General features: G+C 38.8%; 1 protein-coding gene and 1 pseudogene across 2 annotated transcripts; one reads left to right on the top strand and one right to left on the bottom strand.

Annotated features, from left to right (window-relative positions):
* Window positions 1–687: 687 nt before the first annotated feature.
* Window positions 688–12,123, bottom strand: maneal (mannosidase endo-alpha like). Of its 2 annotated transcripts, XM_067508905.1 has the most exons (4): window positions 10,841–12,123; window positions 10,258–10,367; window positions 2,150–2,226; window positions 688–1,880 (listed from the first exon to the last, which is right to left on the bottom strand). In XM_067508905.1, the coding sequence occupies exons 1-4, from the start codon at window positions 11,343–11,345 to the stop codon at window positions 1,244–1,246; spliced, it is 1,329 nt and encodes a 442-aa protein (XP_067365006.1). In that variant the 5' UTR covers window positions 11,346–12,123; the 3' UTR covers window positions 688–1,243. The 2 variants fall into 2 exon arrangements, with proteins under 2 accessions (XP_067365006.1, XP_067365007.1); XM_067508906.1 differs by lacking the exon at window positions 2,150–2,226 and having other exon boundaries at window positions 10,841–10,979.
* A 5,862-nt stretch (window positions 12,124–17,985) lies between these two features.
* On the top strand, window positions 17,986–27,439 carry LOC137098026 (protein lin-28 homolog A-like; annotated as a pseudogene).
* The last annotated feature ends 4 nt before the right edge of the window (window positions 27,440–27,443 follow it).

The raw sequence follows: 27,443 nt of genomic DNA, 5'->3' as shown, positions 1-27,443 counted from the left end.
CCTGAACTCTGTGTCACAGGTGACTTCTAAATTTCACCTTATCATAGTTGTGTTATGGACAAATCTGATGTACTCAGGTCTACCTTATGGACTGACTGACTGAATTGATCATTTCAACATCTAAAAACGTAACTTTTTAAATAAAGAGTGTCTAAGGGAACTGAATGAAGTACCAGATTTCAACTCTCTGGGCCAGAATGTGCCAATGTCGAGTCATCAACCTGGTTTTTCTGGTGTGTCCCGCTCTGTCGGGATTAGTTGGATCCTGATCTATGGCTTTTCAGCCAATTCAGCATGTTGAGTTCAGTCGGTTAGAGAGCCCACTCTGAATGTCTGTTCAGCTTTAGTGAATGAGTGTACAAGAAGGCACAATGGTATTAAAAACACCAGTACAATTTGTAACTTCTTATCAGACCTCAATTAGAAATAACCATCTATGGTGAGCGTGTTGTGAAAATAGTAAACTAATGCTGCTTTGTTTACAGTTTGGAAAATTAGTGAACTCTGCATTTAGGTTTCACTTCCTGTCATACAACAGCAGAGCATATTGTGCTATATGCTCGCCACCTGTATGGTTATCTGTAGTCTTTTCACTCTGTTGGTCACCGGCTTCTCTGGTCCCCCAAAACGCTATATAAGTGCAGACCATTTACCATTTACATGTCAGCCCAGAAACGCAACTTGAGCTGATGTAGCACTTGCTTTTATTTACTGCTAGCTCTTTGAACTTGACTTGGTGTGTCTAAGCCCTTATAATCAGATACATGGCTGCCTAAACTCAGCAGCTCCCATGGGTGAATTTCTCAAGCCTTTCGCTCACTGAATCCTCTGTCCTTTCACATTAAACACTGATTTTCACTAAACACTAAACTTACACACAGTTTAATTTGTCATCAAGGAAATACAGGAAAGAACAGTCTTTAATCATAATAAAATATTAAGTAAAAAAACTATACAGAGCAGATTTACTGGATGTACTCGCAATTTCAGTGTCACAAACAGATACTGATTTATTAAATAATAATAACAATACTAATAATAATTTTATAAACATTTTTTGTGACATTATTAAATCTGTGCAAAACTGTGATTAAAGACAGTGAGGGTAGAGTGAACATTAGGGGAAATTGCAGGAATCAAAAATGACCAGTTTTAGAGAAAAACATCATCTTTTAACAGTGAAAGCTGATTTATTGTCATTTGTGATCATGCTCAGGTTATCTACTGGGGAACAACATCACGTTCACATCAGCCATTTGTCCTTCTCCTTGTTGAAGTTTTCAGCCCACTCACGAGTTAGCTTTAAGTAGTGGTCTGATTGGTTGGGTTGGTAGTCTAGGTACAAACGTGTTGCTGTTTTCTTGGGCACAGCCTTCTCTATCTGTGTTCCTTCGTGCCAGTGATTAAAGGAAGTGATAGTAACAATTTCTGGTCTGACAGATAGAGCAGCCTGCAGTGATGTCTCGTAGTAACGTCCATTCACCCGGTTTCTTGTGTTATGATTATTCCAAGGTCGAACAGCTGTGTCTACATACCCTGGACCGACACTGGGAACAAACAGCAGATTGTTTGCATCACAAAAGGCCTTAATGGCTTTCCAGTTCTGGTGGGATGAACCAAAGGAGAAGCCGTTGGAGGCAAAGTAAGTATAAATGCCATCAAAGCCGCTAGCTAAGATGTGATGTTTGTGGCGCTCCTCAACAATGAGAGCAACGAAAATGGCATCGTAAGGCGTGCCTCTTATGCTGTGGGAGCCTTTAGTTGTCAGGAGCTCTGCCCAGGACTCTGGTGGCGTCAGGTACGAGTCGTAGACATAAAGCAGAGGCAGGATTTGCCCTGTGCTTGACCTGAATCTGTAAAAGGCGCCATGGTTTCCATAGCTGAGAACAAAGAAAAGAGGGGAAATTAGAAAAGGAAGCAGGTTCACTTTAACTGACCGAAGTTAAAGCAAAAGCTGTCTGCTGATCCATTACAGCAGGATCACAGAGAAGACATCTGTGTGGAACTGCTCAGTCCTCATCTTCCCTTACCAAGGTTCATGTTTCAGATCATGGCTCAATTTCTAGTGTCAGCAGCCAGTGACATGGAAAGCAGAGGCTTTGGTGAGAGAAAGGAATCAAATCAGTGGATGCACAGAAAAACAACTTACTTGTCAATAATGTACTTGATGTTGTCATGCACGCTCTGGTCCGTCCGTCCTTTGTATGGCTGTATGTGAAAGGTCACCTGTGCAAAAATACATTTTAACATGGATGATAACTAAAATACAAAGAACGGACAATGTGAACACACAAAAGCCTGAAAAATAAAGCGGTTATGCTTTGTGCTTGTACTGTGGTTGAATTCCAAAGTACAAGCACTCTCTGCTCATTATTCCAGTGTATTATTAGTTTTGATGGACAGCTAGTGTGAAGGCAACATTTATTTTGTAGTCTGTGAACCTGCCTAATGGTTTAGCCGTGTTGTCTGTGATTCAGAGTGTCGAATGAAGTGTCATTTCATGCTCGCTCTATTCCACAGTGGATGCATGATTTTGTGTGAATATTCATGCATCAAATTGCTCTGCATTGTGAAGTACATTTAAAGCACCAATCCAATGCAAGTTTCAATCAGAGGATGAAATTCAGTCATGACATCCTCAAGTTTAAATGAGAAGCTGTTTTAACAATTTTATAATATTCACACAGTCTAGGCAAAGTAGGTACTTTTTTATTTATACTGTTGCTGCTTCATTTAATGGCATGATAATGTTTGTTGGTAATTAGTTGTGTTTTGTAACAAATAATATTTTGACTTTTCCTAAAATGTTTGTGCATTTTAGGATGTAATCAAATTACAGATTATGGTGCTGTAGTAGGTGCTGATATCACAAGAGAGAATAAGAAAGAACCAAGATTTATCTAAAAATTATCTTTATGAAAACACAGTACAAACAAACAGAAGACAGAGACCAGCTGGTACTAGTACTACATCCGTTTCATCAGTTTCAGAAAAGCTCCCAAAATTTTGATTCACATTTTAAAAAGTGGACTTAAGAATTCTGCTTTTTCCCATCAACACCTTAAATTATGCACAATACATGATAGTTTTTATGCCAAACAGTTGACTGTCTGTCACTTGTTCCTTTTTGGAATTGTCAGTATTAAATTGGAGTACCTAACACTATTTTTGCGTTGTGTTAGATGGTTTTAGGCTAATATCTTGAGGGATTTCAGTTGTGAATGACTTGGGATATTTTACGATTTGTGACAATATTACTGCATGTCAGTTTATCCTTCATTTTTTTTTACTATGCTTTAGAATCATAATTAGGTGTGACACTGTAAAATCTTTCCAGCAAAAGCAGATGGAAATCTGCCTTTTAACCAACGGGCACATTTATTGTAATGTCAGGTCACACTATTTAGATGTTTCTTTGTAACTATTTTGAAAACAATTTATCATTTTCCTTACACTTCACAATTATGTACCACTTTGTGTTGGTCTATCACATAAAACCATAACAAAACATTTATGCTTGTGATTGTAACGTGACAAAATTTGGAAAATTTCAAGGGGTATTAATCATTTTGTAAGGCACAGTAAGCAAAAGCACAGCATCCCAGTGTCCCCTCAGCATCTCATCACACATGTCTCCCAGGGAAAATGTATCATTTGTGATCATTTGTGTACTTGAGATACAAAAACAATGGTTGAGTCCAAATCCATTTTAACTGACAAGTGCAACACCAGCACATATCAACGCCCTGCTTGGACACCTACTGGAGCTGTTAGTACATTAGATACAAATAATAAAGGAAATCTACTGTAGATCTACAGCATCACATTTGTTCAAAAAAACCCTAGGGTCCCTTTAAGTTATCCAAAAATAATTCAACTTTCCAAGTGACCTATTATTCTTAATGGGTCTGCTTAGACTGTGCACAGGCAGGCAATCTGTGTCCTTGTCCTCTGGAATACACATAAGAGGAGACAGACCCTATGTTTAGCCTCCAGGATGCTGAGCATTCTGGTGAAAGGGGCTGAGTGGGAGCAGGTGAAGAGAGTGAGCAAATGTTCTCCAACCCCACAGGCATGTCAATATGGTTGTTCCGTCTGTCAACACTGTCAGGTGATGTGAAATGTCTTTTCTGCTGTGAGTGTTTTAGAAAGCATCTTTTTGCTTTTCTCACAGTAACATCTCTGAAGAAAAAGAGTTTTTTTTTTTTTTTTTGGGGGGGGGGGGGGGGGGGGGTGATCCAGAAGGTATTTCATATACAGGCCTAAAAGAACATTATTAAGACCAAAAATCAGTAAAACATGTGAAGGCATGTTCACAGAGAACAATGTGTTTCCTGTCATCCAGGAAAACCTGTGGTATGATTGTTTGCTTCAGTCACAAAGGGGAAAAAATGTCTACTGCAGGTTATCAGCAAACAGTAAAGCATTGACAGAGCTGTCGAGTCACAAACAATGAATTTTCAACGCCCACTCCATCTTTCAAAGGAGGCTGCAAGGTCTTCATAAACAGTTTCCATGGCAACGTGGCGGCGCTTGCCGCCCATGCTTAGGTTTGTTAGTCGTCTTGACTGGTTAGAAATCATGAAAGGCCAGCGAGGTAAGACGCTGTTCAATCTGTTCCCTTTTGGCTGAATAAATCAGGGATGGATGTGGATGAAAAGCATTTTGTTTCCCTCATGATGTTTGATGGTGACAGTATTCTCATATTTACATTTGAAGATGCAGTTGTATAGATGCATCACGCATCCTGAACACTGACAAACACCAAGTCATATACAATGCTTTCATGTTGGTGTGTGCTTCATTCATTTAGCTATTTATATTAAGTGAGATGATACAATAAATAAATTGTATCACAAATTACATCACGAAAGAAAAATTTGTGAGGCCGACTCTCTGTTACTGAGGGTTTGAAACAGCCATTTTACCCCGATTAACCTGGAATTATTAATCCTGCAGTGTGGCTACAGTCAGCACACAACTCATGCATTTTTAACTTCCTCATTGTACACTGTAAAATGCAATAGTAATCCAAAATTGGATTTTGTTTTTAGATAACTTTACTCAGTTATCAACAATATGCACTTCTTTCTAGTTTTCATCAGGTTATAGGCAATTGCAGGTTGAACAACCCCTTTACTTTTTGTTTTTGAGTGAAGCTGACGTAAATTAATCAAGTACAGAAGAAAAAAACGAGGCAATGACACTAATTAACCAGTTAGAGTCAGTAATTCACAAAAAGGTGCTTAGTTTGCTTGGAAAACTTTCAGGCAAGAATTAACAAGGTCATGAAGGTAAGTATTAATGGGGTCAAGACAATTCATAAACCCAGTCCACTGATCTTTTTCTGAAGTTGGAAAATCCTTCGGTGACATTTGCTGAGGATGATGATTACAGCTAATTGACAACAAATCATTTTTGGATGGAAGGGCTGGGAGGGTGGGGGCCTATCTACCTTAGTAGTGTAGTATGTAATACAATAATATTGTGGTATAGTGTGGTACTGTTACAATAGTAATGCATGTTCATTATTTTGGGGGAAGGCCTGTGGTAAACAAACCAATGGAAGACAAAGTGACCAAAGTAGACCAATATGTGTGACAGAAGTTTGGAAAACCAAAGTTAACATTACCTAATATTTTGAAGGCAATGGGGTTTGGTTATAGTAAGTATAGCAGACAGCTGGTGAAGTGACTGCAACTCAGATTTTCAAAGTTGTAGAAAATGTCACATTAGTTTGCCCAATTGCATGTTCACACCATATTTCTGTAGGTTTCCTACCACAAAGACATGCATGTTAGGTCAACTGTTGACTCTACATGGCCCCCAAGTGTCAGTGTGAATGGTTGTCTCATCCCTGAGATAGAGTGGTCTCTTGTTCAGAGAGTACCCTGCTGTTTTCCCAATCTCAGCTGGAATCAGCTCCAGCACCACCACCCACAAGATAAGTGGTGTAGATAATGGATTGATAGACAGATGAAAAAAGAGAGAACAATACAGAAATCAAGTATAGTGTTGGGTGAATATAAATTTCTGTTGAGTTTAGGCTTGAGTACATATCCACAGTTTTACTCTAGAAATGCACAGCTGCCACAGCCATAACTACATAGTACACCACAGCTGTGTTTTCATTCAGGGGCTGCATTATTAAAAAGATGTGAGAGCCGATTGCGTCGCAGCATTGCATTGCAAAGAAGCCTGCAACAGGTGGATCCTTCACCACACAACCTCACATCTCAAGTTTCTTTATGCACGGGTGATGAAAGACAAAAATGCCAGATACAGAGCCCATAGAGTACACTTTTAATTATAAGTTAGTGGGTTTTAACAAAACTGATTAGCTAATGATACGAAAACTCAGGCCATACAACATTACAATTTCACAATATAGTTATGTGGTGTGAGTAATGCAAGCTGGCAATGGTACAATAATGCAAATCGAGCATTGTCTCACTTTGGGTTAGCTGTCGCAACAAAGCCATGTAGACTGCTTCCTTTGAAGGATGTAGCCCCTGAACTGAAACACAGGGCATTTTGTGTAGGTGACTACAACAAACTCTGTATTAAATAATGAGTTCTGCTTGGATTTCATTTGTTCATGTTTCAAATAGTAAAATATGTCACTAATTATTCTCAACTGATCTAAAAGAATGTCAGTGAACTTTCACCTGGCGCTACTAATCATTTTTTTTGGCCACATATTTGAGATATTATGGTCCAGCAGATGCAGAACAACATTAGCATGAGGCTGTTTGGTGATAAAAAATGTGGTGTACAGTGGATGTATCCAGGACTGAACCAGAGGGATTAGAAAAGTAAACAAACCTCTGACAACACACGCAGGAACAGTCTGACCAGTTTGATTTGTTAAGGGCTCTGGTTAAATCTACGAGAAGTAAAAGACCATGACATTAACGTCAAAAGGCACACTGTAAGAAATGTCTGTAAAATCATGACATCCAAAAATATAAATAAAAAAACACAAATGCAATGTTTCATTTACAGCAAATTTGGGTAAAGTAGCAAACCAAACACAGCTGTTAATTTTAAAGTGAATACCACCAGGAGAAACATGGGGCTCAGTGTCCTGCAACCAGCAGGTGCGATTTCGCATCCCCTGCTGACCGGCCTTTCTGTGTGCTTGCTCTGAGTAGTCTGGTTTCCTCCTCTAAATCTACCAGGACACAGGACTGTACCACAGTAGACCAGAATCTAGCTCCGTTGTTTGACAGTGCAGTGCACTTTAATGATTATCATTACACAACATAACACACAGGAAGTATGTGACTTGTAAGTAGTATTTTGTTTGTAAGCAGTATGCAAACTGCACACAGAAACTTTGATTCCCAGTTCCTTGCCTCCTTGTGTTAAATTATGTTTTGAAGTGTCCTAGGTCAAGAAACTGAACCCCAAGTTGCTCCCGGTGGGTCAGGTGAGCACCCTGCATATCAGCCACCACCATTGGTGTGTGAGTGTGTTTGAATGGGTGAATGAGAAGCAATATTGTAAAGCGCTTTGGATGAAAGCGCTATATAAGTGGTTTACAGGTTTAAAATGTAAAGCTTCTGTAGATTTTCAACAGTTTTAAACTGTAAAATCTGCAGTTTGTCCACTAAAGATGTTAACAGTGGTACTGTTTTCTTTTACAGAATTATTCTGGCAACCACAGCTATCAGTCTTTTCTGTAAAAATGCGCTGTAGCCTGCATTAAATGAAGGTCACTATGGAGCACCTTGGTACCATACTTTTGTACACTTTCTCTAGTTTTTTTTTGATAGAAGGAAATCTGCAAGACAACTAGGGCCAATACTTCTCCTGCCTTCCTGCAAACTCCATGTGTTCTGTTGTAACAGTATACAGTGCACTTTTTTCAGTTTCTCTTCTTTTACAATCAGTATTTCACTAAACAACCTGCTTAATCGAGCCTTAACCAGTGAAAATGGATGAGTGGAGAGGATTAGAGATAAGCCAGTGTCCTCCTATCTGTCTGATGTGATGTGTTAATTGATTTCTATGACATCACAAGCCTGTGTTGGATGAAATTTGGAATGATGACCCACTTTTGAATCAATTTATCACATGACAAAATGTGCAGGGACAGAGCGCACACAGACTTTAGCCTGTATTATGTCAGTGGTGGCTTTGGTGCACTGAAACACTGGAGCATTAGCCCTCAGGTCAGCTGTGAAATACACACTGTTGTGTAAGAGTGACTGAGACACACAGAGAGACCCAGTTCTCAGTCTAAGACTTCCATATAAGGAGCATGAAAGTAGACTGGGGGAAAGCTCTCTGTCCTGCTAATGCTGAATCTAGAGTTTGTGCTCAGATTGTTTTGCCACTGCTGTCTCAGGTACCTTGAGCATGTAACGACTTTATGTTATCTGAAAACCTTCAGTTTGGGAGAGCCGTGCACTTAAAGGGAGAATCTACCCCAAAGTACTTCAAGTCTTTTAAAAACAGCTATTGGCCTAGCTAGAATGAGTCTATTATAGCTAAACATTTCATCTCCCTGCAACATCCACTTAGCTTTAAATGTCAGGTTTTGAGGTCAGGACATCAAAATCGAAACAGCTGTGTAGCGGAACAAATTCCCTCCCTGCTGGTAGCCTCAGTGGACCAGAATGCAATGCAGCTGTAAAATATGCTGTGTTTGGAATAAAGGGCACATAACATTTTTTTCTCAACTGGATTAAATGTGGCCCTAAAGGCCCCGTCACAGCGGTATTTAAAAGTAAAATGTCTTTTACTTCAGATTCAAACTTTGACACCATTGACAAACAGCAATAATAATGTTTAGTCTGTAAACCAGTTTCTTTCATGAACCAGAAACATCAGATAAAACACAATTTTACTGAGTAAAAGTGTCTCTTCATTGGTAGGTGGCAGAACAGGAGCTATTTTCAAATGTAGAATAAGCTGTTTTAATGATACATTCAGGTGATTGAATAGGACTTTGCATTAGCACAGTATAGATCGTGACTATAGTTTGTGTTTTACAATACCACAAAAGTTACTTCAAAATCAACAAATATTTATCATCATAATTTTGTTAATGAATCAAAGATTTCTATTTATTTGTGAAAACCTTCAAAATCATTTTGATGGCACACTAAATTTGGCAAATGGCATATCTGCCTTTGCCACAGTGCACCCGATCCCCAGTTATTGTAATATGTCATTTTTGAGTCCTGCTTGTGAGAACTGCAAAATGTTTTTAGGTAACGTGCAGGAAGACTCTCACTCTGTATTCCTGTAATTCATACACAAATTTTCGTTGCTTGGAACAACATAGTACCATCGAGCAAAAGACCAGACAAGTGTAAATATTGGAGTTATTTTTTTGTGTAAAACCCTGAAATTGTATGGTAACATATCAGTCAGCATCATTCTTTGGCTTCTATCTCTTTCCTTGTTGATTCAGTAACAACTTCAGCTTCTTAACAAATGCCCATAAGGAGAATTGTAACATTTACAACAATGGTGTATAAAAGGGAATTACACTCAGCAACAGTCTGAGTGAACAAATCCCCAAAAGTACCAAATGCTGCTTAGTGGGGCTTAAAAGAAATCAACTTCAGATGCTCTGTACAACAGAACACATAGAGAATATGTCTCTTAGTGCATTGTGAAGATCCTGGGTCTGGTGGTTAGGAAAAGAAATGATCTATCTTGCTAACTAAAAGTCAGCTGAGAGTAAAAAAAGTGGTAACTGACTGTTCATTTGTAAGCCAGCCACCTTGGAGACATGACTCTCTCACCACTGTGTTGACTGACATTATAGTGATTACCACCCAGCTCTCTGAGTAACTACAGTCAAGCTGAAAGCAACTTTAAAACACAAACACAATTTCAAAGTGCTTTAGGCCTACAAGCATCTAAAGAATGCATTCAAACAACACGAAAAAGGAAAAAAAACAGCAGTTACTACATCTCTGAACTGCTATTATTTGCGACACCTTCACTTGTAACCATTCTCTTACACCAACTGTACATGTCAGAGGATAAACTTTACTTTTATGAAGGGTCCAATCCATTTAAGTACAAACTTATAGTGCATTTTTAAAAAGACAACACGAATAACATGCTGGCTGTATGTCTCAGAAAATGATTTTTATATGATATATTTACACTGTCCAGATCATAGCACAAATACACAACCATTTCCAGCTTCCGTTGTGGCACTGGACATCTACACAGGAAGTCACTGAGTAAATCAACAGAAAGGAAAAACATACCGGTTGCCTCACCAGTTACCTTGATGCTGTGCCTGTGGGCGGCGTCCATGACAGCAGGAACCAGGTCCTCTGTGGGCTCCCCGTGGTCATCTGCCATGCCAGGAGGATACCAGGACAACACCACCACCCCTACAACATGTAGAGGCATGTAGTTGGAATGCGATGAATGACATTGGGGCTTAAAGCTGTGACTTATACTAACATCTGTAAACAGAGCCTTTTATATTGTAAAACTTTTGCATTTAAATAGTGTAGTATAGTTTTAGCACAGATGAAATTAAGGACAGTGAGGCCCAATCCTCTTCTTGTTTTTTTTTTTTATTTAATTTGAGATTACTGCAACTTGGAGGATGGTCCACATTTTCCACACATTCTACAAGTGAAAAAAATAAAACGATTTTCAGTGGCACAAGTTTAGGCCAATAAATGAAGGATTTTGTATTGCTGAGTGAGGAGAGGGATGAAATAAAACATAAAAATACATTAAAATACGCTCAACTTTCTGGGGTGGCAGACTCAGTTATGGTTCCTAAGCTGTTGTTATTTATGGTCCTGGAAGGGTGTCAACACTTTTCCATAACAGTGTAAACATGCAGATTTACCTGCTGCAGCAGCTTCTATCTGCGCCATGTGTGAATCTAGCACCTTTGGGTCTCTGGAGCTGTAAGGTCCCAGCTCAGGGTAAAAACTTGAAGCAATGTCTTCTGGAGGTGCGTGTCTTCCTTGGGGATGACTGGCTGCAATCTTAGGGTCCCAGTGTGGCACCAGCACATGATCCCAGTGAATGTACTTGTTGTCCACGCTGGGGGAGCCGTACCACAAATAATAGAAAATGTGAACATCATAAAATATGCTATAATCTCGGTCCGATTTGGTGAAAACCACTTTAGTGTCGCTGCTGCCCATGTGAAACTGGGCAGGCGAGACCACCACGTCTTTTAAATCCGGCCGCCTCCTCTCTGATCTCTCCCCGATGAAGTCCATACCCGGGGCCAGGTCCGAAAAGCCGTCGCTGGGCTTCAGCGTCCTGAGCCCCATCATGGTCCCGAAAATGAAAAGCGTGAAGAGGAAAAGCGCGACGAGAGCTTTCCTGCGGAGCCGGGTCATCGTCGCTGTCCGTGGTGCTGGAGAACATCCAGTCCTGAAGCCAGAAGGGGAACGACTCGGATTTCTCCCGGTGCCCGCTGCAGACCGTGAGAGCAGCCGACGTCTTTCAGCCTAAACTGGCGTCGAGCAGGTTAAACGAAGAAACGTTCAGTCACTGCGGCGGCTGGTGCATAACGGAGGCTGTAATACGCACGATGAAAAAACGATCATTTCACTCATTTCACTTCCACAGCCACGACCTGGGGGCATCGCGCACTACAATGCTTCAGTAAATCCCCTCCTGTTCGCCTTCGCACGGCCATGATGATTATGTCGGATTTTAATTTAGAAGAGAGAAGTGAAAAATGGATTTCATCATCCAACAGGTCTCTCATGTCTCTAAGAGAATCAGGTCTGGTCAGAGCCGAGGCTTCTGTAAAGTCTGGATACCTTTGTTTTCCATCTCGTCTCCTGATCTGCTTCTCTGTCCTCCGCCGAGCCGTTGGCTCTTCCTGTCATCCCATGTTTGTAACAAGGGATCAAACCCGTTTTCGCTGCCAGAAGCAGCTCTGCCTGCCGCCGAGAAACACAGATCGTACTGAAGGTTCTCACTAGACGACAGAATTAAACATTTGTTTGTGCGTGCGAGCACGGAGGTGGGATCACGCCGAGTTTTGCCTGCTGAGGTCTGCATTCACTGCGCATGAGCGCGCAGCTATAGCCTCCAAAGGCAAAGGACAATTTAAAATTAACAGCCTGGTAAAATTGACATACCCTTCCTATCCAGACGAGATTAACACATTAAAGCCAATGTGGACAAACAATACGTCACTGAATTAGATTCTTAAGTCTCAGGAGAGAAACTTGGAGGTGGACGCATTACTACAGAGTAGACTTTTGTACTGATGCACCCACTGTTACTTTTGACAGAGACTGTTCAGCAAAAGCGGGACATTTAAGCTTTGCCTTGTTTCCCAGTTGTAACTGAATGAAACAAAAACACATTTCTTCTTCTAAAATCTTGTCACAACACCAATTATGACATTATTAACAAATCAAATAGTTTATATGGCTGCATGTGAAGTGAAGGGACCCCTAAATAATCAGTGGCCAGGTTTTACAGATATTGTATCGTGATAAAAAATTCTAAATCATAAAAAAAATTGATTGTAATTTTTCTTGAACCTTGAGTAATAGATGTAGAACTATATTTCCATATTATTAATTCAAATCCAAGCATACATTAATGAATACATTTAGACATATAAAAAACACATATACATATTAAATAAACCTATATTCCATATGATATATCTATAAAATTGGTGTATATTGACACATATTTCTAATGACAGGGTTATTGTGTTGGTTTGTATTTGTTATACAGTAGTAGACATTAAATTGCCTAATCATTTCTCACAGTGGGTATTTGCTACACTAGTGTTTTGATTATGCCGAACTCAGCCTTTAGCATACAGGACACTTTATCTTAAGGACAGCATGGCAGGCTAAACATTCTGTCACATGTTTAAAATATAAATACATACAATCATTGTAATAATTAAAATAAGTAGAAGTTATTTATTAGTTTAAATAATTGGAAGGCTTACAGATAAATGTGATACATTTATCAAATATGAGAAATTGTTAAAAGTAGTAATTGCTTTCCTTCCATTTTTTTCTGTAAGCTCCCACTGCACTTAAATGAAAATGAGAAAAGACTGAATTGGTCTATAAGGCTCCACAGACTAGTTAAACTTTGTTTTCCTCTTGCTCCCACAGACTTTGCTAAACACATCTCTTGTTTCAAAAAGTGTGTACATGATTCAATTAGCATATGCGTCATAGTCAGTACCATCTCATCTGAGGACACACAGTGTTTTTAACTCTAAAAATAAAGACTGAAAAACATGCTCATATGTTATGAGGGCCCCAGATTAGATGTATATTCAAATTAATTTAGCAAATTGAAGAATGAGAATGTGCAGCCATTACAGAAATAGAGCTCAGTAACTTTTATGAGAATGTAATCCAAACATCACATATGTTCCATGCAAAACACATTTACTCCTGCAGGTTAGTTGTATGTGAACATTTTAGGAGACAGAAGTACAAACTTTAAAACAGTAATAGTAATCTAATCATGACCCATAACATTAGGGATCGAGAACCAATTAAGCCTCATCATCTGACCAAGTCCACATAAGCATGGGCCCTGAGAGCAGTTGTGTGATACATCATATTTAAAATGTTCACAAACATACTGTACATGGGTTTATTCCAGTAACTGATGGTGCCGTGTTACAATGAACCAAATATGTAATACTGAGTGTAAGAGATCTTAATTACTTATCTACTGCACTATATGTAAGATATACTTTTTGGTCAGACAGTTCACCGGCACTACAGGTCTGGGTCCATAGCATCTACAGACAGTACTGTGGAAAGGAGATGAGGAAGTGACTTTGCAACATCTATTGGCAAAAAGGAGAATTGCAGGTTGGATTAAATGGATCTGGTTCAGAGGTCAGAATGCTTTTCCAAACATGTTGAACATTTTTCTGTTCAACCTGTAGGCTACCACAACAGTTTGACCTCTGCCTATAAACAAAGGTGATAGATGTTTTCCCTCACTTTGGTTGACAATACTGTTGGTTTGGTAGTAGAGGATCAGAAGTACAAGGTGTAGAAGGAATTTCACTTGTGCAAGTGTCATAATAGAGTAGTATATCATTATACCATACATAAACAGTTTGCTTTGTATAAATTTGGAAAAAATATCAGCAACTGGTACAAGATAATTTCCTGGATCCCAGGAAATGTTTCCTCTTGCAATGAGAATGTGAAATTAAGCCCTCTAAAAAAAAAAATCATTTCAAAGAAGATTCAGAGGGATCTTTGTCCATGTAACAGTGGCTGAGCACCTTACTGAACCTTTTATATATGCAGCTCTGCTGGTGGATGATTTGCCACTGACAATGCCAAGAGGTCTGTGTATGTGATGATAAAAGGTATGTTATGTTATTGGTAGTAATCAAATGTAATATCTGCCCATAAAAGAAATACAATCACATCTATATATATTTGGAAAGTGACCAACACTGTGCAATGGGAAAGAGCCCAGAGCAGATCTGAGGAAGAGGATTATAGATTTATACAAGTTAGAAATTTCTCTCTAAGCAGCTCCAGGTTTACTGAACCAGGTCACTATCTACAGTCAAGTGAGTTTTACATCACCATCTCAGCCCCCACTCCAAAGCTGACCATAAGGTTAAAGGAAAACTCCTTTGAAGGAAGGTGTATTTGGAGCAGTAAATGTGAAGCACAGTAGTAGTAGCATCATGCTCTGAGGCTCTTGTGCTGCCAGTGGACCTGGTGCATTTTACAGAGTGGATAAAATCATGAAGAAGGACGACTCTTCAAAACTTGGACACACTTGGGTGATCTAACAGAACAGTGACCTCAAACACACATCTGGTTATAGAATGGATAACACAGATATTTGGAATGGCCTTCCCAAAGTCCTGACCTCAACCATTAAGCAGTTCACACATTACATCCATCCATTATCTGTCACCGCTTACCCTATTTGGGTGCGGGGGAGCTGGAACCTATCCCAGCTGCCATCAGGTGAGAGGTGGGCTACACCCTACACAGTCTATTTCAGGGCCACAGAGAGACATACACAGACAGACAACTATTCACACTCACATTAACACCTACGGGCAACTTTAGATTCACCGGTTAATCTAACATGCATGTTTTTGGACTGTGGGAGAAAACCCACCAGAGAACATGCAAACGCCACACAGAAAGGCTGCAAAAAAATCTTTCTGCTTCATTTGAAGTGTAATATTATGTTTATGTGGATATGAGTTTTATTGAGGAACTTTGTACTTTTTACACCACTATATTTAGTGGTTACTGGTTGATTTTTAGGCCGAACTTCAGGTTCAGCTGTATGATTCTCAGCATCCCATGTAGACAAGAAGGAAACTTGGTTTATTGGAAAATGATTTACCACTCTGATTTACAATACCTTTATTATGAAGTAACTCAAGACACCACATCATCCCTCGCTCTTCTGTCCTATCTGCAGTTAACGCTAAACATACAATGACAATACTTTCCAAGCACCAATAACTGCACCTCCTCCACTGCTACACTTTCTGAAGGAGTACCCCCAAACTATTTTGTTCTATTTTGGTTTTGAATTAGTTTTTGTTTAAACTCACGAAATAACATCTGTAGTTAACACAAGGTCAAGAGATTTTCATGTTCTATTCTCCGACATAAATCGAAAAATTTTGTATATTGGCTTTTTATTGGAGAAAACCAGAGGAATGCTAACATCCAGGTTGGTCCAGTAATCTTCGGGTGGACATATGTTCCTAAAGATTTGACCAGGTGAACAGGCTTAAAACAAACCAAAAGGGCTTTAATTTTAATCAGAATTATTTCATTTTATGTAAGCAAAGAAAATCAGCTCACTGTAGCTTTAAATCTCCACAATATCCACAATATTGGGATCTTGTGAAAACAAAAAAAGAATCTGTTTTCTATTTCACTGTATGGTAAATTCAACAATCCAAACAAGTTTTAAATGAGACAGCTCCAACATATCATTGGTCCGCGGAGGGGCTGACCTACCTTCAGGATTTTTGTAGGAGGGACATCTGTCACAACACAGCTGTGGGTTTTACATTTGTTATTGATCAGCTTTATTGATTGATGTTCCTCTACAGCAGGGGTCAGAAGTGAACTGATTGGCTTTTGACTGCTGCTAATTTCCCCCCTTGTTAATAGAAAGGACACAGGCCCAGGCAATTGATCCTGGAGTGTGTTTCAAACCACATACCCTTACACACACTGGGTAAATACTGGTGTTTAAGAACTCATTCTTTACAGTGAATATTCTCAGTCATCTAGGTCTGGTTATCCAAAAGTTGAGTCATGTCAGCTGGACTTCTTTCTTATTGTTTGGACTGCCAAGAAGAAGGAAGTCCAACTGACATGACTCAACATTCAGAAAAGTCGCTCTTTACGTCTTTCAGTTTTCAACAGACAAACTGTGTGTATATGGTGATTCATTGATGGCTGCTGACCTATCATGTGCCAGAGCTTTGTTCCCTCCGATTGTCTAAGTGACCTGGGCCAACTTAGAGTGTTTTGTGACACACCAGGCTTGGCGTCTGTATTTCCATGGTGACTCTCAGAAGGCCTGTGGCATGAATGGAGGTAGTCATTTGCTTATTAATTACCCCCACTCCAACACATTTACACACACAACGCTTTGCACATGCAATGACAGTATGTGTGTGTGTTATTACAGGAAGTCCTCCGAGTCATGATGATGATAGCAGGTTTGTGGTAGCATACAGCAGCTTGGAAGCAACTAATAGTCAGTTAATCAGCAGGGTAAATGAACTCTTTCCACTGTATAACTTTTTACAAATGGTAACAGGTGGAAATGAATCACCTCCGCATAGACAATGCAAGCAGAATTGTATTTTAATTAATTAAAATGTGATTCACCCTGAAGGACTAAAGAAAGAGGGAGATGCAACCACCGTGTCTACTACAGTTACATTTAATGGATTATTTGCAGTTTAAAGTATTATTACTTCATACCTCTTAAACATGCACACCATTAATATTTTAACTCAACGTTGCAATCAGTAAATGTACAGCTTCTATTAATAATTCACTTAATGTCATTAAAATTTTATTATTTAGCTCTGAATCGTAAAAATTCATCTTATGTTCTGATCAGTTATTTTACCTGCCAACAAGTCCTGCAAAAGAATTGCATTCTATGATCTTAATTATGACATTTGAATGGCTTGAACTGCATTTGTTACATGAAATAATTTTGATTTTTCACTGTGTCCATCATGAATTCCCTAACAGTTTCTTTTCATTTCAATTTATTTTCTTACTTACTTTTCTTTTTGTATCTTACAAATTCAAATTCAAGTAAATGTATTCTTAAACCAGGACACTTGATCTTAAAGTGTCTGAAGCTGGGGAAATAGTTGGAACTGAATGCATCGGTATGTTTAGGTTGAGTGATGTAACTATGCTGTAATAGAGGTAATTGAAACGGAAAACCTTTGATTAAACTGTATTTTTTGAATTCTTTCCAGCTATTGTGCTTGTGTGTGGGATGGTTTACTGATATCAGTGTGGGCCCTGGGGTCCAGCACTAATGATTGGTCAGTCTGTCATTAATTTTGGCTCCTTGTCTTATTGGACTTATGTGATTTAACTGCTGCTGTGACTGAAAAGGTGGGGATATCTCTCTCTTTCTCTCTCTCTCTCTCTCTCTCTCTCTCTCTCATCCTATGTATGTGGGTGTATTGTTGAGGTCTCTGCCTGTGTTGGGTAGGAGGGTCAGGGGGCTTCTGCATTTTGTGTAAGAAAAGACCAGGAAACGGGAACACATTTCTTCTGGAGGATTACACACGCGCGCGCGCGCATACACGCACACACACACACACACACACACACAGACACACACACAAGCACACACACACTCTACAGAAGTGCCAAGCCATGACTTGGTGTTGGGGGAAGGTATGCTTTTGTTGGGCTGGATGTGTAGATGGAGACAGTCGCTCAGTGCGCGTTAAAGCCGGGACAAGCAACGGAGAGCGGCGGGATGGACTCTGCTTCCAACCACACGTTCACAGGTAGACAAGGAACAGGCTTTAAAGAAAGAAAACAATGTTTTTAACAGAATTTGCTCGGCTGACCTCGTGACGTCGAAGATTTTTGCTGTTTACCAATTATTACGCTGACGAGAAGATTTCATTTTAGATTTTTGAATGTTTTATTTTGATGGCCTAGTGGTTAACACGTGGAAAATATTATAAAATCACTTGATTTATAGTCTCTTAAAATCCATTTGAATTGTAAATGTGAAGGTAATACGTCGTAGTGAACAAATAACTGCCTTTACTATTGCTTGAGGTTTTGGACAGTAACAATTGATTACCGATTACCGGATTGACCAGTTTATATTCTATAGTCGCGGATTTATTTCCTCAATTACTTCGCTACTGTGTTCATAACCTGTTTAATTCTGTTTTACTACATTTATAAAAAGAAACTAACACTGTAGACTTAAGAAAGATGACTAAAAATATAATACTGAATCAAAACGGACTTGTTCCAATTTCTTGTGGACTGTTAAGACGTTTGAACAAGCCAGTTTGGGCATGTTTCACTGTTAATAATATCCAGAATATTCATAAATAAAAGTTAAAGCTGCAGTTTGATTACACACCATCTGTAAAAATAAATGTGTGGTTCTCAGGCTGAAGATTTGATAATATTCTTTAGCTATTACATGGCAAGCATATGTTTATTTGCTCACACTATTGCTTAATAGGAAAACCTAGGCACTTCAGAGTGTCCTGGACTTCACAGTGCCACTGTGTGTTTTAAGGCAGGCCACTCTCTGAGCCATCATCACATTATACTGTGAAGTAGATCTGTTTCTCTTGTGCAGGAGAGTTTCAGAGTGAGGAGGAAGAAGCAGGTCTGTCCCAAAGCAGCGGAGTCTGCAAGTGGTTCAACGTGCGGATGGGCTTCGGCTTCCTGTCCATGAGCAGCAGGGATGGAGTTCCTCTGGAGCCACCACTCGACGTCTTTGTCCATCAGGTGAGGCATTGCTGCTGCTTGTGATGTCAACAGCTTTTTTGAAGCAATTTGGTTTCAACCAGGACTAATGCAGTGCTCCAGTATGTGGGTCTTTAGATCCATTTAGTGGGAACCCCTGTAGAAAATAATGTCATTGCACCATGTGTTCTAAATGTGCTGCACTAGCCCTAATTTAAAAGAAACCTCGTATTTCAAATCCAGAGTACTGGGATTGAATTGATTTTCTAGTCTATACTAACTTCTAGTAAGGAGAGCATATTTTTCTTAAGTAAGATGCCAAGTTTCTTTGAGTGGGTTCATTTTGTTTAACACTATAAAGAACAGCCACCAATCAGATAAATCTTTCTAGATTAGTGTCCAGCTGAACCATCAGTTCAGGTTGACAATGTTTGTGTGGTCATCAAACATTTCAGTATAGACCTTACAGTCCAATAGGAAGGTCCATAAAGGTAGGACTTCTGTATTGAAAGATCCTACTGTTTTAGACTGAAGTAAAGGTTTAATGAAACCTCTCTGTGGTGTAAACTGTTCAAAGACAAACATCAAAGAATGTGAAGCACTTGATATGATTTAATGTAAAATTACCTGGAGATTAACACATCTTAAAGTCAGTCACACTCAAGCCTGCAATACCCCACCTAACTTCACCTCACAGTCTTGCTGTTGGACTTAAAAGGTGAGAAGGGAACGGGGGGTTAGGGTTCAAATATTTCGCTTTTTTTTTTTTTAAACGAAAAGGCATTAGCAGAGATAACAAGGCTCAGTCCACTCCTGATCCAGCCCTGCTTCCTGTTCTGAAGTCATTGAAGTATCAGGGAGGCCAACTAACTTTCACTCACACTTCACATGTGGGGACCTTCTTAGAATTCTTCACCCCGGTGGTGCTTTAAATCATGAGAGGAAAGAGAGGGGAGGGGGGTCTTCACGTCCTCCTTATTGGAGGATGTGTGGCTAGCCGGTCAAACCGAAACAAATTCTCATTTGATATGTGTTTTCTGCTTATACCTGCTTAGAAGATGATTGGTAAGAAATAGCCTGAGTGTATCAAACTGATGCCCCAACCCATTTCTTTAATGAAGAAGGGTTAACTCTATTTTTTAATGCTAAATGCTGCCATTGTCTACACATAACCATAAAATTATTCATACCATAGTCACTACAAGGGGGTATTGTAACCTAAAGTCAGATATTTTGGAAGAAAAATTATATTATTTTTAAGGAGTCATGCACAATAGTTAAATTAAAGCTTTTTTTATCTGCAATCGCTCTGTGAATCCGAATTTAAAACTATGACAGAACAACAACAGACACACAAAACAAGCACAACAAGGTTCTTACAGTAATATATGTTAACTTAATTAAATGTTGAGCTACTTGTATGCAGAAAATAACCAGAAATATGTCAGTCAGTGGTTATAAAACAAGCATTTATTAGTTTGTACATGTACATTTATAGTGTACATATATTTATATTAAGTACTTTTAAATACAGATTCCAAATTTAATTTATTTTAATCCCAAAATTTTTAGGTTTGGTAAGCACTTCAATATTTCCCCCCATGAGAACATCAACACCAGGGTGATGTTAAGTTCGAAAAAGAATGTAGCTTTTTTCTTTTTGATGTTTAAAACAGGACAATATTGATAAAGCCAGTGTGTGACACTTTCTATGTTAGTTATTGAATTAGATGTTTTTGTATGTACAACAGTGTCATCTGCATACATTTGAAATTCTATACCATGACACTTGAGTTCACACACAAATTAAAAAAAAAGTGTTATCAATGATAATTTTGCTGATGTGTTTAATGGCCTGATAATGTCCCAGCTGGGGTTGTAATTGTCAGCAGGTTTACATAGTTTACAGGATCTGTCTAGAGTCAGACAGATTTTGTCTACAGTTGTACTCGCCAAAGTAAGGTGGCAGTCATCTACTGATCGGCTGTGGCAGCAGCACTGGTGCACTGTGGTGGAGCTTTTCAGCATCAGGACAGAAAGTCAGAACACAGCCTCCAACTTACCAAAAGACCCCAAACTGGATCTTAATGCAATAAAAAGTGTGAGGGAAACCCAACTAGTGAAAAGAGACAGAGTACAGCCATCTGCTCAGTCTGTCTTTCTTGAAGCAAGATGTTAAACCTACTATGAAAAATAATTAATGTTTACTTAGTGTATCTTTTTTAGATCATACAATGATCTGCATCATCAATTGAGCTCTCTTTCTAAGAGTTAGAAAAATGCAAATACGTTGATTTGAACGAGTGCAATATACAGTTTAATACTATCTTCTACATTATTTGGTAATTATTAGAAAATAATCATCACTATTTCAAATTTACAGAGTAACCTGCATATGGAGGGCTTTCGCAGCCTTAGAGAAGGTGAGGCTGTTGAGTTCACCTTTAAAAAATCATCTAAAGGGCTGGAGTCTGTCAGGGTTACTGGGCCTAATGGAGCACCATGTTTGGGTAGTGAGAGAAGACCAAAGATTGCCCAGAAACAACAATCTAAGGGCGACAGGTGAGTTCAGTCTAAGGATGTCCACATGCTAGTTTAGGACACAAAGGTGTAGTTTAAAATGGTTGGACATTCACTTTTTTTCTAAGAAGTAGATGGAGTCAAGATGTGGTTTGTCTACTTTAACATAAAGACTTGGAAGAGGGGAAAACAGATGGGTGAAAAATGCACCTGTCGACACATCCATTGTTCATTTATGTCCTGTCTGGTTCGTTTAACACGTGAAAACAACAGTCTGTGGCTACAGCCCAGTTTACCAGAAAAGTTAGTGAGGCTCTGTCCTAAAATACAGTCGTTTTATCTGTTTAGACAAAATGATCATTTAGGAAGTTCAGGAAAGAGTTATTTCTTGGCAAACAACAATATGTTCATCTACCTGACACTTCTGAGTGTCAACTGACATGTACAAGTTTAGATCCTGCAGAGACATGATGGTGTAAAACCTGGAAACCTTACTGACAAAACTTAGGCTGTGTCCAAAATTGTCCCCTTACTCACTATATAGTGTGTTCGCCATTTTATAGTGTTCAAGTGTGTAAATCTGTACAAGTACATGGCAAGGTACTTTCTGCTTGCTATTCCACAAAGCAATGCTGACTGTTTTAGAGGTGAGAAAATTACCATTGTGTGGCTCAACAACAGTTAGTGACAACAGTTACTAAGTTTCTGAAATGTCAATTGACTGCTCACTACTGATTGAACTAGCGTACATTATATACTCAGTGAAATGAAATGTTATACTTACTTAAATTAGTTATGTCAACCGGTCCCACAAAATCTGGTTGAATAAATAGTAAAGATAATATCGAATTAAATACAACAACATGTTGTTAAGTTAATGTGATCCCACTTGATCAACTTGGATGCCATCATGTTCAGTGTACTTAAGGGATGTTATAATAACCTGACACAGTTATATTCCATTTAATGAACACCAACTAACTTTATTAATGATCTTGGGGTTTGTTGATTCTACTCAAGTTATGCTTTCTTTGTATAAGCTAGTGGGATAATTAATACAACTCAAGTTACTTTACCTGAGTAATTTGGCATACATGATATCTTAACCATATCCCATCTATAAAGTGACCAGGAAGGTAAATATAAATCCAAACCAAGAAAACAAAGTAACTAACCTAAATTAGCTAAAATGTGTACAGAATAATTACAAACTAATTATAAAGCACACCTTAAAGAGAAAAACAGAGTAACATTGCTGTCCTTCCGATTAATAAGTGAATGGCAATGGATTTGATGTGATTCTGTTATGTGTTGGGAAGCTCACATGGCATAGCTTTTGAAAATGCGCACGTATGACCAAATATACAGAAAGCATGTTTGGACACTCTTTACTTGGTCCAAGGGGTTTTAAATGAGTGTGGTATGTTAGATTAAATTAGGTGTGTTTTGTAACTTTGAAACCAAAATGTATAATATTAATCCAATGAAACTGTCTTATTCTTGTCACTAAAATTAAAAATTATTTAATAGTTTTACCACAAAACCATCATGTAATGCAAACAGCATCCATAGTTCATCTTTTTGAGTGTACAGGAAATAGGGACTAAGTGAGTAGGGGGTGATTTCAGACACAGCCTTATTTGTACCATGGCAGAAAAATAAGATTTCCAGAACTTTACATTAAACATTAAAATCTCTGCTGTGTGCAACCTGAACCTTTACAAATAATGTCAATACTTTTTAAGCACAGAAATTAGCTTTAAAAACTAAAGTAGAGCTATGTTTGCTCTTTGCAGAGCAGTGAGCTGAGCAGGATCAATATACAGTTAAATCTCTTCAGTCTTCTTGAACCCTCATCACCCCATTTTTGGGCTCATTTGCTTGAAGTGTAGCTTCATCTGTTTTTCACTGTATTACAAAAAAGAGCAATGAATACATTTAAAATAAATCACAATTTATATTACAGCCTGTTCAGACATTTAGGATCCAGTGAGGCTATAAATTACATAGCATCTTCTAGGTTTGACCATATTAATTATGTCTGGCAGTGATAAAATAATTCCCACTTCCTCCTGTCTTTAAATACCTGCAGGATTTAATTGCAGTCAGATGTTCAGATTTTCTTTTTCTTGCTGGAAGTTAAGAGAAAAAAAGAGCTGTAGAATAGAGGCCATTTAGATTTGATGGTGTTATTTATAGCATCTTATTAAGTTCAACTTCATTTATCATGTTTGGCATAGGGCAATGATAAAAATAATCCCACAGCTTCCTGTCCTTAAATACACTGTGAGTTTGATTGAATTCACAGATTCCCTCTAGTGAACATAAATGTTGTATTCAGAAGAGGAAAGAATCCTCTCTGTTTAATTGATAACAGATGTAGGTGCTTGAAAGGGGTCAGAGGTCACCACTGTCATAGCAACAACAGGCTGACTGTGGTTTGGAAATTAAGTGGAGGGGATGGTGTGAGGAGGGGCAATGAGCGAGCAGGGGTCAGAGTTCAGAGGTAGTACTGAAACAAAGGAGGTCCCTCTGCCATCCTCGTGGCCATGCTGATCAATACTGAGCCCTGATGGGGGCTGGGAGCTGGGAGATGATGCAGGACGCAGCCTGGTTTTCATCACTCTCTAACTCACTCTCATTGTCACCACATCCCAAAAGACCAAAACCAACACTGAATGACTTCTAAGAAGTATGCTATAATAGCTGTTGATTTCTTAAGCCACAGAGCTCCACTGGTCCACTGTGAGGAGTGGAATACAGTTCTTTTATTATTATGAGAGCATACCAGGGGTCTGCATCCTTTTCTATCAAGAGCCAGTTTTGCCCAAAAAAGAAACAAATCTTTGGCCAGATGGGCCCAGGGGAAAATCTTAGGGTGGCGCACCAAATTGGTCCCCCTTGTGGTAACTCAAATTCAGTTCATCCCGTGGCTGTGCATTCCATGCCCCTTGACTCTTTTATTAAAGAGACAATATGCAAATCATTTACCTCAATTTTGAGAAAAAAGCAAACATTGCAGAAAAAAACACACGTTTCAAATTATTTTCACAACAGCTTAATTTATTGTAGGTGTTTCAACACCTTGGCTCAACAAAACAAATGGAAAAAAAAAACACAAATTTTTATTTGATTCCATTTTATTTTATTTTTGGAGGCTATCAGACTGCAACTAGAGAGTGGATAAAAAGCAACAGGCACTTCTGGTGCCAGGGGTTCCAGACCCAAGGCCTAGAAAATTAAATGTATATTACTCTGCTACTGAAAATAATCCTCACCAAAAGATCTATTTTCCTATGGTTTAAGTTACATTTACTTAAAACTACAAAAGGTCATGGAGCAACCATCATTTCATTAGGGGAAAAACAGATATCAGCCCTTTATTTTCCTTAAATGGTTTCCACGAAGTCAGTTTGTGAATTTACATTACCTTTGTCAAAGACCTCAGTCTAAATCATGAATGCTTATTTATTTCTGCAGAATATTTAAGCAAAACATGAACCTTATTTATCACAGCCTGACCCAGTAGGGGTGGCTGACACTGGGTGAACTGAGCCATGAGACCTGAGCAACAAATTCCCCTGTGATGGGTTTAGATTATGATATATGCCTAAATATGCTAAAACATGCATATTAAATATGATGATTGAAGAATTGAGTCTTACAAACAGTTTACAAACTTAAATTGTTTGTCAAAAATCTAGCATAGCAAATGTGTTAATGTGGCCGATTTATCAAGTCTGTATGGACTAAAGGATCTATTTTCACAAAAAGAAATTTTCATCACACAGCAGAAGCATTGTAATATGTGAAGACATGAAAATAGCTTTTGTCTTGTGTTTCCTGCCGACAATTCTGGTTCACCTATGACTTTTTCAGTATGAAAGCATAATATTGATACTTTAGAAATCTTTTAAAAAGTGTTTAGACTGTTTGGCAACATTGAGTTTACTGCTCCCTATTCTCTGTTAATTTCCTTGCTCGTCTGCAGAGGGAGAACAAAGTATGTGTTAGTATAAAACCAGATTGTCCATATACAGAAAGATCAATTCAAAAATCAATAGTTGTTACCTTCCTGTTTAACTGGCAAGTGTCCCTTTGTGTCACACTTCACAGTGCTTGCCCCTTGTTTGCTTTATTTATCTTGCCCTAATCAATTCACCCCTAGGATTTCACTTACTTATCGTTACTGATCATTAGCTTTCTGCAATGGTGGTAGAACTCTTTGTTGTTTTTGTAAAAGTAGTAATGCGATAGTATAGAAGTATTCAAGTCTTGCAATCATAATGGTACAACAGTGATGGTTTAGAAAATAGTTGCATTACAGAATTTATCCATTTGAAAACAATAAATAGCTATAATATTACAGCAAGGAGTGTAGGAAAAAGTAGCTCAGCGAGGTAAGGTGGGGCGAGACCATTTAAAGATTTAAAAACAAATAAAAGGATCTTAAAATTAACTCTAACATGCGTGGGTAGCCAATCGAGAGATGCCAGGATAGGAGTTATGTACTCCCTGCGCGGTCCAACCAATTGGAGGTGTGCAAGGGAAGACTGGTAAACTTCAAAGTAAAGTGCTTTACAAAAAAAAAAAGATGTGATAAAGGCATGGATTACTGTGCTGCCTTGCAAGAAAGGGTTTTTGTACAGTTGTTACCGCTGACGCCTTACAACGAAAAGGTCCTGGTGTTCAATCCCTGGCCAGCTGTGGTCTCTATGTGTGGAGTTTGCATCTTCTCACCGAGGTTGGGTGAATTTCCTCCAGGTACTCCGGAGGAGTGCTAAGTCCAAAGACATGCATGTTAGGTTAATCGATCTGTGAAAGTGAGTGTGAATGGTGGTCTGTGTATGTCTCTCTGTGTTGGCCCTGAAATAGACTGGAGACCTGTCCAACATCCAAAGGTTCACACATTGCAGAGGATGGTTTGATTCAGCATGCTTTCCTTATAGCCCTCCTCTACTGTACATTAAAGGTACTGCTGGGATTTAAACCCAGGATATTCTGCTTACTAGACAGGAACTTTAATCAACTATGGATGGAAAGATGTACAGTGCGTCTCTCGTGCTGCAAATGCCACAATCCTTAATTGTGTAAATAAACAGTTCATTTGAACTCCTTGACTCTAGTTATCACTGAAAACTCTATTCTCACCTTTGTGCACTGGTTCACAGATCTGCATCACATTTCTAGCAGTTGCAGATAGGATCACAACGGGCTCCAAACTTGTTGTAATGTCACAAAATCTCTGTACATAAAGGTGATAAACTGAGGTTTTCAATTAGACAAAGTTTTCACCTTTAAATAGTCAGTATAACAAGAAATCTGCACACGCAATCATTCTGTACACGCAATCATTCTGCACATTCTGAATCTCAAACAACTCAGTGTGCAAAACAAAGAGGAAAACACATTTTGAAGTGGAGACATTAAACAGTATGAAAAGCCACGCTTTACACACATTTCAATCTTGATATTTTAGCATATTTTAAGAAGGATCTTGTCAATGCAGCCCTGTAATATCTCCTCACAGCTGGGACTGCAGATAATGGATGGTGATTGCTCCTTAAAATATGTTTATGTGCTGCCCTCTGGTGGGTGGTGATGAGATGTACTTATATTTCATAAGTCAAAAACTTCTAAAATTCTTTAAATGCATTCAAATGATCATGAATACGATCATCATTTTATTAAGGCAACCCACAAATTATATATTGCTGCCACAATATATTTTCTCTTGTCATTTTAGATGCTTTAACTGTGGAGGATTTGGCCATCATGCCAAAGAATGCCAGCTGCCCCCTCAGCCAAAAAAGTGTCATTTTTGCCACTGTGTGTCTCACATGGTTGCCAACTGTATGGTCAAAGTTCAGCAGCAGTAGCAGCAGCAGCAGAAGCAGTTGTCTCCAGGCTCTCAGGGACCAGCCACTGCTCCAAGGGAAGAGGATCACAGCCAGGCCACCCCTGAAAACTGAGAGG

Source organism: Channa argus, chromosome 1 (assembly GCF_033026475.1).
Source record: "Channa argus isolate prfri chromosome 1, Channa argus male v1.0, whole genome shotgun sequence".
Classification (NCBI taxonomy): domain Eukaryota; kingdom Metazoa; phylum Chordata; class Actinopteri; order Anabantiformes; family Channidae; genus Channa; species Channa argus.
The sequence above is the reverse complement of the archived record's forward strand: the minus strand, read 5'-3'. Positions and strand labels throughout refer to the sequence as shown.